The sequence below is a fragment of the Mustela erminea genome, chromosome 1, assembly GCF_009829155.1.
Source record: "Mustela erminea isolate mMusErm1 chromosome 1, mMusErm1.Pri, whole genome shotgun sequence".
Lineage (NCBI taxonomy): Eukaryota > Metazoa > Chordata > Mammalia > Carnivora > Mustelidae > Mustela > Mustela erminea.
The window spans coordinates 182090385-182107186 of NC_045614.1; the positions used below are offsets into that span (position 1 = coordinate 182090385).

The window sequence follows — 16802 nt, forward strand, 5'->3', positions numbered from 1 at the left end:
GAGAGGTATATTTGTGAAAAGCAAAAGAAACTAGCATTATTTAAAATGTGAGTAGCAGCAGGAAGTCTAACAATTATTTTACATATTTCACTTAACTCAATCTTCATGACAATCTTTTATAGTTTTTATTCTTTTTATTGTTATTTATACTCTGTAGAAGAGGAAACTGAAGATAATAGGTATATGACCAATAGGGTAAATGTAGTTTTGCTCTATATATGAAAGATACTTGAAAAATAAATGAAGGATAAAATGAAGGATAAAAGAAACATATATTTGCTATATAAGAAGAAGAAAAAATAAATATATAGATTGCTCTTGAGACTATACAATCAAAACATATAAACTATAAACCTATGATAAATATACATATATTTGAATTTTTTTTTCAAAACCATAACAACACATTGAACCAAAAGTTTTTTTCCTTTCAGGGAGATATTCTGGCATTAGACAAGTACATCCTCTCTCATGAAATTATATTTCCAGGATTCTAGCAAATATAAACTTAATCCAACCAGGAAATGGAAGAAAAGTCATAAATAGAAATGTACAGTATATAATATTCATTTTTTAAAGGATTTTTTTTTCCTTTCACATAATTCTCTGAAGGCTTGGTCACTTCTGAGACTTTCTATCAGCTTTATTTTATGCTGTACTTTTTCCAATTCACAATTTTATCAAAGGAATTAAGGTCAACAGGCAAAATATTGGTACACAAAAGCACTGTATTCCACTTGGAATAAAGTGAAAAGCAAAGCAAGAAAACAAACAAACAATCATGCAAACATCAACATATATCAGAAACTGAATATTTGAAATAATATATATTTATATTTGTAGGAATTTATGACTCATGTGGGTACACTGAACTAGCATTATCACTAACAGAATTGGCTCCATCAATTAAGATGGCTTGGAAGATTGAGGAAAAAAAAAAGAAAAGAATCATGGTGAGTCATGCAGAATGGATAGGAGCTCACCTTTAACTTTACTCTTTGAAGCAGCCGCTGGTTCCAAGGAAAGATTGCACAAGAAGAGAACAAACATATTAGATATTAGACAGAGTGTCTAGTAAGAAAAAGAGATATGTTATTATTATTAAACTCTAAGAAGTTAATATTTATGATTACACAATCAACACACTTTAGAGGAAAAGAATCTATAATTAAGAAAATAATAGTTGGTTACATTTTGTTAGTATATGATTAAAGTCTTTGAATAAGAAAGAATAAAATAGATGGGAGACAGTGCAAATTCCAAACACCATAAGGACTACATGAATTACTTTTAAGGACCGTATATCTTTTCTTTCTCCCTCCTTAACTCAACATTAGTTAATTGAATTAAAGAAAGTGAATTGGGGAAAATCAGAGGGGAAGACAAACCATGAGAGACTGTGGACTCTGAGAAACAAACTGAAGGTTTTGGAGGGGAGGAGAGTGGGGGGTTGGGTAAGGCTGGTGGTAGTTATTAAGGAGGGTAGATATTGCATGGAGCACTGGGTGTGGTGCATAAACAATAAATTTTGGAACACTGAAAAAATAAAATAAAATAAAATAAAATAAAATAAAATAAAATAAAATAAAATAAAAAATATGTACACTTTAAATATATTTTATTTTATTTAATGATTAAAATCTAACCCATAAGATTCCTTGTATTTGCTGAGTGCTTACTAAATGCCAGAGCCTGAGGTTAAGTATTTTCTACCCACTTGCCACATAATAATGACAGTTTCAAGAAGCAAGTTATGTACTCTGAAAACTATAGAACACTTATGAAAGAAATTGAAGAGGACATCAAGAAATGGAAAAATATTCCATGCTCATGGATTAGAAAAAACATTATTCAAATGTCTATACTACACAAAGCAAACTACATATGCAATGGCATTCCTATCAAAATACCATCAACATTTTCTACAGAGCTAGAACAAATAATCCTAAAATTTGTATGGAACCACAAAAGACCCCAAAGAGCTGAAACAATCTTGAAAAAGAAAAGCAAAGTTGGGGCATCATGATTCTAGGCTCCAAGCTATATTAGAAAACTATAGTCATCAAGACAGTATGGTACTGGCACAAAAGCATATTGATCAAAAGAATGGAATAGAAAACCCAGAAATGGACCCACAACTATATGGTCAAATAATCTTCAACAAACCAGGAAGGAATACCCAATGGAAGAAAAGTCTCTTCAACAAATGTACAGCAACATGCAGAAGATTGAAACAGGACCACTTTCTTACACCATACACACACACACACACACACACACACACACACACATAATTCAAAATAGATGAAAGATTTAAATGTGAGTTAGGAAACCATCAACAACTTAGAGGGAACAACCTCTTTGACCTTGACCATAGCAACTTCTCACTAGACATGTCGCCAGAGGCAAGGGAAACAAAAGAAAAATTGAACTATTGGGAGTTCGAGATAAAAAATCTTCCACAGAGTGAACATAACAATCACCAAAACTAAAAGACAACTTTTGGAATGGGAGATGATATTTGCAAGTGACATATCTGATAAAGGGTTAGTATATAAAATATTTAAAGAACTTAGAAAACTCAACACCTAAAAACAAATAATTCAGTTAAGAAATGGGCAGAAGACATGAATAGACATGAATAGACATTTTGCCAAAGAAGACAATGAAATGGCTAAAAGACACATGAAAATATGCTCAATATCACTCATCATCAGAGAAATACAAATCAAAATCACAATGAGATACCACCTCACACATTCGTCAGAATGGCTAAAATTGACAACATAAGAAGCAACAGGTGTTGGTGAGGATTTGGAGAAAGGGGAACTCTCACACTGTTGGTGGGATGCAAACTGATGCAGCAACTCTCAGAAACAGTATGGAGCATCTTCAAAAAGTTAAAAATAGAACTGCCCTACAATGCAGCAATTGCACTACTAGGTATTTACCCAAGGGATACAAAAATACAGATTTGTAGGGATACATGTACCATGATATTAATAGAGGCATTATTAACAACAACTAAACTATGGAAAGAGCCCAAATATCCATTGACATGGACAAAGACATGGATAAAGAAATTGTGTGTGTGTGTGTGTGTGTGTGTGTGTGTGTACGTGCACACATACGTATAAAATGGAATATTACTCAGCCATCAAAAGAATGAAATCTTGCTATTTACGATGACATGGACAGAGCTAGAATGCATTATGCTAAGCAAAATAAGTCAGAGAAAGACAAATACCATGTGATTTCAATCATCTGTGGAATTTAAAACACATTACAGATGAACAGATGGGAGGAGGAAAAAAAGAGGGAAACAAACAATATGAGACTCTTAAAGATAGAGAACAAACTGAGAGCCAGTGGAGGGAGGTAGGTGGGGGTGGGATAGATGGGGGATGGGTATTAATGAGGACACTTGTTATGATGAACACAGGGTGCTGTATGGAAGTAATGAATCACTGAATTCCACTCCTGAAACCAGTAGTCCACTGTGTGTTGATTAACTAGAATTTAAATACAAATTTAGAGAAAAAAAAAAGAAGTTTCATTATCATTTTCTCACAGATGTGGAAACTAAGACTCAGAAAAGTCAAATTACTTGCTGACTATGACACAACTGGAAAGAAGCAAATTTGGGATTTGATCCTAGCTGTGTCTAATTTCTAAATCTGTGAACTTGGGATTTAAGGCACTGTTCATTGCCAACTGAACTGCAAATATCAGGTCTACAAAGCCAAATCAAAATTGAATGATTCACTAGTCTTCAGCTATTTGGTACTTTGTATTTGGTACTTTGGTATTTGGTTGACTACATAGGTATAAAACTAGAAAACTCCATTACTTTAAATGGCATTATCCCCATTAAGAAGTAGAAATTTCAATTTATTTTTATCTAATGGCAAACACTATTTAGGTCCAGAAGTACACTTAATGAGGAAATTAGAAGAGTCATACAAGAGAGTCCTTTACTCAAAGAAAGGCTTCTAGATGCAATGCAGAAATACCTTTAAACAGTTTGCTATTGTTAGAAAAATAAATTTTGCAATTTTTGTAAAAGCCAGTAACATACATATTTTGTGTATGTCGGTTTCCCAAAGAGGATCATACACATGACTTTGTAGTCTTTCCTTCACATTTTCCAGGTTGATGCATGGCATTCTAACTCACTATTTTAACAGTTGTGTATTTTCCCACAGTCTCTATGAATGTGAGACTATTTCCCTATTGATAAATAATCAGGTCAGTTGTGGAGTACTTTTTTTTTTTTCCTGCTACTAACAATACTGCAATGCTTATCCTATGTCATACCCGTTATGTATTATAGTGGTGTTTAGTTTCTGTAGGCAAGCTCTGCAGGTTGTTCTCATTTTTTTTTTTTCAGGAAAAAAAAAAAAGCCCAACAAAGATGAAGACCTTTAAATATTGCAGATGGAAGGGTTGAGATTATTTGGAAAGGAAATTCACAGTATATTGAATGCTCTAAAATAAGAAGAAACCAGAATAAGAGAAAATAAATAGAAAAGAATAGAATCCAGTGTTTCAAATAAATGATACACTGCAAACTCCTTTGCTCTTTTAAAATGTTGCATTTAACTATTCTTACTACATGATTTTTTTTTTTAAGATTTTGCTTATTTATTTGACTGACAGAGATCACAAGTAGGCAGACAGGCAGGCAGAGAAACAGGAAGGGAAGCAGGCTCCTTGTTGAGCAGAGAACCCAGTGCGGGGCTCCATCCCAGGACCCTGGGATCATGACCTGAGCCGAAGGCAGAGGCTTTAACCCACTGAGTCACCCAGGTGCCCCTTACTATATGTTTTTCAACTAAAATTCAGGTCTTAGTTTCTTCAAAGAAGTTTACTGAATTTCAAAATTCTAATAACTGGGAATTATTTTCCTCTTTTGTATTATTTTTAAGGTTGCACAAGGCTGAAACACATTGTTAGAATATGCAAAATGTTTTTTGCCTCAATTTCAAGAAAATATTTCAATGCATCAGTGTACTCATTTGTTCATATGAGGGGAAATTTTGCTTCAAATTCAAATTTATCACTTAAAAAACTTTAGCATGAATTGAAAGAAAAATTATGAAAACCCCTTAAAAATATTTAAGATAATAATAGTATTTAATATGTAAAGATACAACCAATATTGTATAAAGATTCATATTGAATTGAATAAAAATAGAGAAATTAAAATAGAAAAGACAAATCTTTACATTTTTTAGGGGAATGGAGGTGAATTATTGAAAGTTCTCAAACATTACACAAAGGCAGATGATTGTATTCTTAAATTATTGGGTAGAAAACCAACATAGAATAGAAAGAAAACAAAAGCTCTATGCCTGTTTCTGTGTGTTCAGGCAGCTAATACTAAACTAGACTGGTTAATATAATTGGAAAGAGGCCAGGCTACCAGGCTTGTTAGCCCAATTATAATTCTCTGCATATTCAATAAAAGAAGCCAAGATGACAGCAATACTGTCATAAATGTCATGTTCAATACTTGTAAGATTTTCCATTGTCAGCATAGCCCAATTATAAGTCAATTGTAAAGTGCACATTGCACACCACCCAAAAGTGACTGAAAATTATCTTAAAAATGCTTTTTTAACGTTCATAGTTAAAATGAAAAGAAAGGAAATAAAGGTATTGACCAGAGAAAAGTTTTAGAGATGACATAAACACTTCTTCACATTTATACTAAAAGCACTAATTTGTAACTATAACATTATAGTTGTTCATACTATTTTTTTCAGAGATGATTAGTTAAATATTAAACTCGTAACTGCTATTATATTAATAATGTGAAAACTTTGGCATACAACTTTTGAAGAAAAGTATGAATAGTAACAGAATTATCATAGTTATTTATATACGATTTCAGAATAGTTAGTGAATATTAGACATTATATTAATAAAGTTTAACTCCAAAAACTCCAGTATAAATGATGAAAAAGTTAAGTACAATTAGTAGATTATGTTAACAATAGAGTTACATTGAATTAATTGACACTCTATCTTAAAGATATCACTAATAAATTCATGAAGTATTTTGTGAACTCTAAGACACTGTTTCTTAAAATAAAGTACAAGAACTATAAATAGGGCATGAGGGGCATACTCAACTCAGGGGAGATTAGACCAATTTTACCTAACTCAAAATTGATACAACCTAGACCCATTTTTTAATTCCTACTTCTTATTTTAAGATTTACTATCATAACAAAAGAGTGATATATTTTACTAGTATCTGCTATGTGTAAATAGTATTAACATACCCAATCTGTGGTTACATTTAGAAATGGTTGCTGAAAAATAATTTAGCAACAAAGCATTTAGTAAATAGCAAAGATATTACTTTGCTATTTATTCATTTATTCACAGATATTAATGCTAAAGCAGTATGGTTCTTTTCATTTCAAGATTATGCAGAATTTCTTTGAAATGCTTTGATATTTTAGCCTAGTCTTTGATATTTCTTTTCATAAGCAAATTTATAGATAAAGGATCAATGTTTCTTAATATGAAGCCATGAACTTAAAAAGTGTTTAGGTTTTCTAAGAAGACAAAGGTTACTAACATCTATGACTTCATATTCAGATATATTAGAGGTTTCCCTTGCCCCAAATTTATTGGTGATGAAATAAAACAAAACAAACAAATAAAATTAATTGCCATGGATACTGTACAATATAATTTTTAAATATGAAGAAGTTACTCATATATATGTGAAAATTATAAAAAATAAAAGAGAATACACTGCCACTACTTTCTAGAAGAAATACAGTGAAAACAAAGATATTTAGAATATTACAAAGCTGAGATCTAGAAAGGATAACATTACTTTTCCTAGGTCACAAAGCTATTCACAAATTTAAAACCAAAACAGCAGCCTGGATGAATACATATATGTTAAAATCTGCTACATTAAAATGCAATCATTAGATATAGTAGCAATGTAGTGCTAATCAATACCATGTGAGTTTGATTCCTTTTTACAAGAAGGAAATCACACTGATTTGAAAAGGGGAAGTAGTAGTACATTTACTTTATTAGACACCTACCACATTTTTACAGTCTCTCAAAATATGGAAATTAAATAATTGCATTTTTAGGTCTAGATAACGACCTAAATTTTCTCCTTTTCTCACCAAACCTCCAATACAAACCTAACACATTCTTTCACTAATCACTTAAGGTTTATTTAAAATAACATCTTTCTTAACTATCAACTAACATGGTCTAAACATTAGAATTTCCCCCTAAGGCTCATTAGAACTTGAAAACATGTGATAGAATCCAATGTCTTTCACAAGTTTTTTCTTTCTCAACCACACAAATTTTAAAGTAGGAAACAGGTATAAAAAATGATGCTTGAGCAAGAAAATTTGCTAAAGAAGTTATACTCCAAAGTAACCAAATATTTGATGGGTAGAAATTTCTTTTCAGACAAATACACCAGCCAATGAATAAAGAGGAAATGATAGAATTTGAAACCACCATACGGTAGTGTCTAACAAGTTCTCTTATATAGGCAGCTACCACTGTCTTTCCTATCATCATTAAAAGAAAGACTAAGTGGAAGAGAAAAGGTGGTGGAGGACTAGGGGACCCTATTTCAACTGGTCCCTTGAACTGAGCTGGATATCTACCAGGCCATGCTGACCACACACAAAACCAGCCTGAGATATAAGAAGATATATCTGGATCTCTACAAACAGAATATCTCCAGTGTTGGACTCAAGGTATGAAGTAGTGAGCCCTGATTCTGTGGGCAGATATCAAAAAATAAATGGAAGGGGGGAGAAGGGGGGAGAGAGCCTCCAGGATCCTGCACTGCCAAAGAGCAAAAGCCTTCCACACTGGGGACCGGGCACAGACTTGCAACTAGATAGCAAAGGGGAAAGGACCTTAGGGCAGCCCTCCAGATTGAACCTGGACTGCTAGGGGTGTGTATGTGAACTGGGGTGGCTTGTGGTTTAGAAGCACAAAGGGCTTCTTAAAAGAGATTATGCTGAGTGAAATAAGTCAAGCAGAGAGAGTCAATTATCATATGGTTTTCACTTATTTGTGGAGCATAACAAATAGCATGGAGGACATGGGGACTTAGAGTGGAAGAAGGGAGTTGGGGGAAATTGGAAGGGGAGGTGAACCATGAGAGACTATGGACTCTGAAAAACAATCTGAGGGTTTTGAAGGGACGGGGGGTGGGAGGTTGGGGTACCAGGTGGTGGGTATTATAGAAGGCACGGATTGCATGGAGCACGGGGTGTGGTGCAAAAATAATGAATACTGTTATGCTGGAAATAAATAAAAAAATAAATAAAATAAAATAAAATTAAAAAAAAAAAAAAAAAAAAGGAAGCACAAAGGGCAGAGATGTGCCTGAACCTGGAAGCGAGGGCTGGGGGGTGTGGCTCTGGGGCACCCAACCCAGGACACTGTGGTTTTTAGCAGCACAGACATAAATGGAGATAGTGTGGCCTGGAGTGGTTAGTGGAGAGCAGATTGAGATATCTCTCATCTGAGACAGAGGTTTGGATACAGTCACTTTGCTCTGACTCTTGAAGAGACATGGAATGGCACCAGGTCAAGATGCCAGTGAACAAAAGCCCCCCAAAACAGGTTTTCACTGAGCCCGTGCCCTCCACCGAGGCAGGGCAACTCTTCCCAAACAAGGTTGCCTGAGTAACAGCATGGCAGGCCCCTTCCCCAGAAGACAGGCTGGAAGAATAAGAGGCCAACACCCCTAAGATCCTTATAAAATAGGAGCATCTTCCTTGGGTTGTTGTCAATAATTTGGACTCTGAACATTCCCTCAACCACCCCTCAACAGAATGACTCAGAGGAAAAACCCCCAACATAGGAAAGATTCAGAGACTGTGACCTCTGCCACAGAACTAATGGATATAGATATAAGCAAGATATCAGAAAAAGACTTCATGGTAACAGTTATACAGACAATAGCTAAGACGGAGAAAATGATCATTGGCAACACAGATTTTCTAAGGGCAGAAATGAGATCTAATCTGGCAAAACTTAAAAATGCTATCAATGAGACCCAATCTAATCTAGATACTCTAGAAGCTAAGGTAAATGAGGCAGAGAAACAAATTAGTGGTCTAGAAGACAAACTGATAGAAGGAACAAGAAGGGGCCTGGAACAAACAGCTTAAAATCCATGAAAACAGAATTAGAGAAATAAATGATGGCATGAAATGGTCCAATGTCAGAATTATTGGGATCCCTGAGGGAGTGGAGAGATAAAGAGAACTAGAAGATATATTTGAGCATATCATAGCTGAGAACTTTCCTAATCTGGAGTATGAAAAAAGCATTCATGCCGTAGAGGCAGAGAGGACCCCTCCTAAAATCAAGGAGAACAGACCAACGCCCTGGCATGTTATAGTAAAACTTGCAAATATTAGAACCATGGAAACCATCTTAAGAGCAATAGGGGGAAGAGATTCCTTGCTCCAGAGGGAGGAACATCAGAATAATGTCAGATGTGTCCACAGAGGACCTGAAAGCCAGAAAGGGCTGGCAGGACATATTCAGGGTACTAAATGAGAAGAGCATGCAGCCTAGCATACTTTATTTGGCAAAGCTACCATTCAAAATGGATGGAGAGATAAAGAGCTTCTAGGATTGGCAGAAAGAAAGAATATGTGACCACTAAGCTGGCCTGCTAGAAATATTAAGGGGGGTTATCTAAAAAGAGAAAGACCCAAGAGTGACATAAAACAGAAGTTTACAGAGATGATCTATAGAAACAATGACTTCACAGGCAACATGATGACAATAAAATCATATCTTTTAATAATCACTCTCAATGTGAATGGCTTAAATGCTCCCATAAAAAGGTACTGGGTTGCAAACTGGATAAAAAGACAGAACCTATCATATGCCTGTCTACAAGAGACTCATTTTGAACCTAAAGATACAACAGATTGAAAGTGAAGGGATGGAGAAACCATCTTTCATGCCAGTAGACCTCAAAAGAAAGCTAAGATAGCAATTCCCATGACTGATGGATTAGATTTTAAGCTAAAGACTGTAGTTAGAGATACAGAAGAACATTCTATCATTTTTAAAGGGTCTATCCAGCAAGAAGATCTAACAATTGTAAATATTTATGCCCCCAACATGGGAGCAGCCAACTACATAAGCCAACTGTTAACCAAAATAGACATATTGATAATAATAAGTTGTAGTAAGAGACCTCAACACTCCCACCTCAGCAATAATCATTTAAGCAGAAAATCAACAAAGAAAACAAGAGCTTTGAATGACACACTGGACCAAATAGACCTCATAAATATATGCAGAACATTCTACTCTAAAACAACAGAATACTGATTCTTCTTGAGTATATAAGGAACTCTCTCCAGAATGGACCACATACTGGTTCACAAATCAGGTCTCTTTCTTACCAAAAGATTGAGAGATCACATGGTTTTGTCTCTTTCCTCTTATTAAATGTGTTGCTTTCACAATTGATTGATTTGTGAATGTTGAACCACCTTTGCATCCTAGGGATAAAATACCACTTGGTTGTGGTAGGTAAACCTTTTAATGTACTGTTGGATCCTATTAACTAGGATCTTGTTGAGAATTTTGGCATCCATATTCATCAGGGATGTTGGTCTGAAATTCTCCTTTTTGATGGAGAAATTCTCCTTTACCTGGTTTGGGGATCAAGGTAATGCTGGCCTCATAGAATGAGTCTGGAAGTTACCCTTCTGTTTCTATTTTTTAAAACAGCTTCAGAAGAATAGGTATTATTTCTTCTTTGAATGTTTGGTAGAATTCCCCAGGAAATCCATCAGGTCCTGAACTCTTGTTTTTTGGGAGGTTTTTGATCACTGCTTTAATCTTGTTACTGGTTATTGGTCTATTCAGGTTCTCACTTTCTTCCTGTTTCAGTCTTGGTAGTTTATAGGTTTCCAGAAATGCATCTATTTCTTCCACGTTACTTCATTTATTGACATAGTTGTTGATAATTTCTGATAATTGTTTCTATTTCCTTGGTGTTAGTCATGATCTCTCACCTTTCATTCATAATTTTATTAATTTGGATCTTTTCTCTTTTCTTTTGTATAAATCTGACCAGTGGCTTAATGATCTTATTACTTCTTTCAAAGAACTAGCTTCTAGTTTCATTGATATGTTCTACTGTATTTATGGCTTCTAATTCATTGATCTCTGCTCTAATCTTAATTATTTCTCTTCTCACATGTGGGCTAGGCTTAATTTGTTGTTCATTCTCCAGTTATTTTTTTTAAGATTTTATTTATTTATTTGAGAAAGAGAGAAAGAGAAAGAGAGAATGGGAGAGATAGCATGAAAGGAGAGAGGTCAGTGGGAGAAGCAGACTTCCTGCCAAGCAGGGAGTCCAATGTGGGACTCGATCCTGGGACTCCAGGGTCATGACCTGAGCTGAAGGCAGTTGCTTAACCAAATGAGCCACCCAGGTGCCTTCATTCTCCAATTCTTTAACATGTGAAGAGTTTGTGTTTTCAGAACTTTTTTTTTTTTTTTTTTTTTTTTTTTTTTGAGTGAGGCTTGGATGGCTATGTATTTCCCCCTTAGCACCATCTTTGCTGGTGGTTTCGGAGCAATGCGTTTTCATTCTCATTGGTTTCCATTATTTTTTTAAGTTATTCTTTGATTTACTGGTTGACCCTTGTACTCTTTTTTTTTTTTTTTTTTTAGAGAATTGAGCCCTTTATTATTATATAATAACCTTCTTTATCTCTGATAATTTTCCTTCTTCTAAAGTAGGCTTTGTCTGAAATTAATATAGCTAATTCACATTCTTTTAAATATTAGAATTAGTATGATACAGCTTTCTCCAGTCCCTTGCTTTTTTTTTAAAATATGTACAGTTAGCCAACATACAGTATATCATTATTTTTTAATGTAGTGTCCAGCAATTCATTAGTTTCATATAACACCCAGTGCTCATCCCATCATGTGCCCTCCTTAATACCCATCACCTGGTTACCCCATCCCTCCACTACCTTCCCTTCTGTAACCAGCAGTTTGTTTCCAGGAGTCCAGAGTCTCTCATGATTTGTCTCCCTCTCTGATTTCTTCCACTCCCTTGTACTCTTGAGGAGGATGGTCTTTACATTCCAAGTGTTCAATTTTTTTTTTTTCCAAACCTTTTCTTGTGATTGAGTTCCAGTTTCAAAGCATTGTGGTCTGAAAATATGAAGGGAACAAAATATGACATCCTTTCCTGATTAAAACTCTTCAGAGTGTAGGGATAGAAGGAACATTCCTCAACTGCGTAAAATCTACCTATGAAAAACCCACAGAAAATATCATTCTCAATAGGGAAAAGCTGACAGCCTTTCCCTTAAGATCAGGAACACGACAAGGATACCCACTCTCACCATTATTGTTCAACATAGTACTAGAAGTACTAGTAACAACAATCAGATAACAATAAGAAATAAAATGTATTCAAATTGGCAAAGAAGAAGTCAAATTCTCTTTTTTTCACAGATGACATGGTACTTTATGTAGAAAACCCCAAAGATTCCACCCCCAAATTACTAGAACTCATACAGCAATTCAGTTATGTGGCAGGATACAACATCAATGCACAGAAATCAGTTGCTTTCACTAATAATTTAACAGTTGAAAGAGAAATTAGAGAACTGATTTCATTTACAGTAACACCAAAAACTGTAAAATACCTTGGAATAAACCTAATCAAAGACATAAAGGATCTGTACTCAAGGAACTACAGAACACTCATGAAAGCAACTGAAGAAAACACAAAAAGATGTAAAAACATCCCATGCTTCTGGATCAGAAGAATAAACATTGTTAAAATGTGTATGCTTTCAGCATCATCCAGATCAAAATACCAAAGGCATTATTAAAAGTCCTGGAACAAACAATCTTAAATTTTGTATAGAACCAGAAAAGACTCCAAATCACAAAGGAAATGTTGAAAAAGAAAAACACAGCTGAGGGCATCATGTTGCCTGATTTCAAGCTATATTACAAAGCTCTGATCACCAAGACAACATGGTATTGGCACAAAAATAGACACATAAGACAATGGAACAGAATAGAGAGCCCAGATATAGACTCTTAACTCTATGGTCAAATAATCTTCGACAAAGCAGGAAAAAGTATCCAATGGAAAACAGACAGTCTCTTCAATTGGTGCTGGGAAAATTGGACAGTTATATACAGAAGAATGAAACTTGGCCATTATCTTACACCATACACAAAGATAAACTCAGAATCGATGAAAGACCTCAGTATGTGACAGGAATCTATCAAAATCCTAGAGGAGAACATAGGCAGTAACTTCTTCAACATTGGCCACAGCAACATCTTTCAAGACATGTCTCCAAAGGCAAGGGAAACAAAATAAAAAAATGAACTTCTGGGACTTCATTAAGATAAAAAGTTTCTACACAGCTAAGGAAACAGACAACAAAACAAAGAAGCAACCCACAGAATGGAAGAAGATATTTGCAAACGACATTATAGACAAGTGACCGATATCCAAGATCTATAAAGAATTCCTCAAACTAACACACACAAAACAGATAATCACATCAAAAATTGGGCAGAAGACATGAACAGACACTTCCCCAAAGTGTCCAAAGAAGAAATACACATGGCTAACAGACACATGAAAAGGTGTTCATCATCATTAGCCATCAGGGAAATTCAAATCAAAACCACATGAGATATATCAGCTTACAGTACTTAGAATGTCAAAAATTGATAGGCAAGAAACAATAAATGTTAGAGAGATTGTGCAGAAAGGGGAACCCTCTTACACTGTTTGTGGGAATGCAAATTAGTACAGCCACTTTGGAAAAGTGTGGAAATTCCTCAAAAAATTAAAAATACAGCTACCCAATGGCCCAGCAGTTTCACTGAGTATCTGCTCCAAAGATACAGATGTAGTGAAAAGAAGGGGCACATACACTCAAATGTTCATAGGAGCAATGTTAATAGTAGCCAAACTGTGGAAAAGCTGAGATGCTCTTCAACAGATGAATGGATAAAGCAGATATATGTGGTCCATATGTACAATGGAATATTACTCAATCATTGGAAAGGATGATACTCTACTTTTGCATCAACATAGATGGGACTGAAGGAGATTATGTTAAGTGAAATAAGTCAAGCAGAGGAAGTCAATTATCATATGGTTTCACTTATTTGTGGAACATAAGGAATAGCATGGAGGACATTAGGAGAAGGAAGGGAAAAATGAAAGAGGGGGTGGGTCAGTTGAAAAGAGGAACCATGAGAGACTATGGACTCCAAGAAACAAACTGAGGGTTTTAGAGGGGAGGGGAGTAGGGGGATGGGTGAGCACAGTGATAGGTATTAAGGAGAGCACATATTGCCTGGAGCACTACATGGAGCACCGCTTGTTATACACAAAAAATGAATCATGGAACACTACATCAAAAACTAATGATGTACTGTATGGTGACTAACATAACAATAAAAAGAAAAAAACAAACAAAAATTAATTAATTAATTAATTAAAAGAAAAACTACCAGACATTATACACTTTCCCCATGGAAGGGCACAATACCATTTAAAATGTTCTTTTTTTTTTTTTTAATTTTGTTTGTTTTGTTTTTCCCCAAATTTTCAAATTTGGATGGGATTATGTCTCTACATTGAAATTCCAATGTCCAATTAAAATGAGACCAAAAAACCATGCATCAAATCTTGAATAAAATCTTGAATATGGGAAACCACACATAAGCAATTCTGGTTTTTTAGCAAATAGATTTCAGGGAAAAAAAGTATTGAAGAGGGAACTTAGAGACATACCAAAACAATTGCTTATATGTACAGGCTACTTTGGATCCTGATGAACACTGGATATATTATGATATTAAGGAATTATTCTTAATATTTAGGTGGGATAATATTATTTAACTTGTTTTTAGGCCATTATCTTTTTATAAAGCTAAATATTTACAAAAAAATGTCTAGTGTCAGATTCTTTTCAATGTAACCCCGGGATGCATGCTCCTTACTATATTTTCTTTTTATTTTTGTATACGATTGAAATTTCTGATAACAAAAGAGTATTTAAAATCTTTAAAATATTCAATTAAATATCTGGGCTTATTTCTGTTTTATTTTTTTTATTTTTTTAAAAGATTTATTTATTTATTTATTTGAGAGAGAGAGAGAATGAGAGAGAAAGAGCATGAGTGGAGAAAGGTCAACAGGAGAAGCAGACTCCCTGCCGAGCAGGGAGCCCAATGTGGGACTCCATCCCAGGATTTCAGGATTGTGCCTGAGCTGAAGGCAGTCCCTTAACCAACTAGCCGTCCAGGTGCCCCTTATTTCTATTTTAAATACTACTATTTCTCAATGCCACTTCTCTTATAATATGATTAAATATAATAGTGTATATAAAACAGTATAGTATTGTTTGTATTTTTTATACTACATATGGTCAATTTATTATGTGAGGAAATTATTTATGGCACCACTGAAATAATTTTGGACTATGAAATTTAGTCTTTAAAATGTAAGACACATTAATTCCCTCTATGAAATAACCATTTTACTTCTAGAGTGATGAAACAGAGGCTGGTTTTGAGCTTCTAACTACTTTCTCCATATGTATTTTCAGAATTAAGTAATCTACGTAATTATTTCTTTTCCATGTTTCCTCAGTCTATAAATACTAAATTAATTATATGTATCACAATAACTGTTAGTTTGTATTAATAAGTTTTCTCTCTGTTTACATGCTTCTAACACTGATAGTTTACATATAAACTATTTACATTCCCTTTATTCTATATTTATTTCTTTTCCTCTCAAGAATCTCTTTAAACTTCATGACTCACTACCAATCTACAAATCTCTTTTTCTTATGCTATATTCCATACTTCCCTGTAGGCTTATAACTTTCACTGTGTTAGGAATAGGGAGAAGTTTTCAAGGCCTTGTAAAAAAATGGACTCAAACTCATGCCTCTAGAAGAGACTATAAAATAAATGCAAACCCTTAGATGTATCAGTCATATATTATTATGAAAGCTTTGAGGCACTACCAGAATAAAAGTTTCTCCATAAATAAAGTACATAGATATCCTTTGAAGTTTTATTTTATGTCTATGTTACTGAACCAGGGAGCTATTTTATAATAAACTAAAACTATAACTGGAATAAAATATACTCTTGGAAATTAGTCTCATATTATTCCCCAGCATCTCAGTGGTTAACCTTAATGGATAAACGTGATATACATACTTTAGATTGTTAATTACATGAATACTATTCGATTTAACAAGTGTTTTATAAAGAAAAACTTAGAAAACTAATTTCCAGTATCAGTAAGATTGTCCACATTTCCTATTTTCTAGGTGTCATAAATATATTTTCAGTTTTTCTACTAAATAACTACTCTAATTAGAAATTTTTTTTTAAATTTATTTATTTATTTATTTATTTATTTATTTATTTATTTGACAGAGAGAGATCACAAGTAGGCAGAGAGGCAGGCAGAGAGAGAGAGAGGAGGAAGCAGGCTCCCTGCTGAGCAGAGAGCCTGATGCGGGACTCGATCCCAGGACCCTGAGATCATGACCTGAGCCGAAGGCAGTGGCTTAACCCACTGAGCCACCCAGGCACTCTCTAATTAGAATTTTATTCAATAATTTAAATGTAGTCTATTTTATTAATTTAAACATATGCAAAGTAAATGGTTATTTTATGCTCATAAACAGTAATGGTAAAATCATAGAACTATAGATGCTTGTCTGAAT

At 34.3% G+C, this 16802-nt stretch overlaps 1 protein-coding gene across 3 annotated transcripts in view; it reads right to left on the reverse strand.

Moving 5' to 3' along the window:
- CADM2 (cell adhesion molecule 2) overlaps window positions 1–16802 on the reverse strand; it is a 1075448-nt gene that overhangs the window by 328226 nt on the left and 730420 nt on the right. For 2 of the 3 annotated variants that reach the window (XM_032352186.1, XM_032352199.1), the window contains exon 2: window positions 984–1010. The exons of the other annotated variant lie outside the window; for it this stretch is intronic. In XM_032352186.1, coding sequence (XP_032208077.1) covers window positions 984–1010 — 27 coding nt within the window. The remainder of the gene's footprint in view (window positions 1–983; window positions 1011–16802) is intronic. 3 annotated transcript variants of the gene reach the window in all.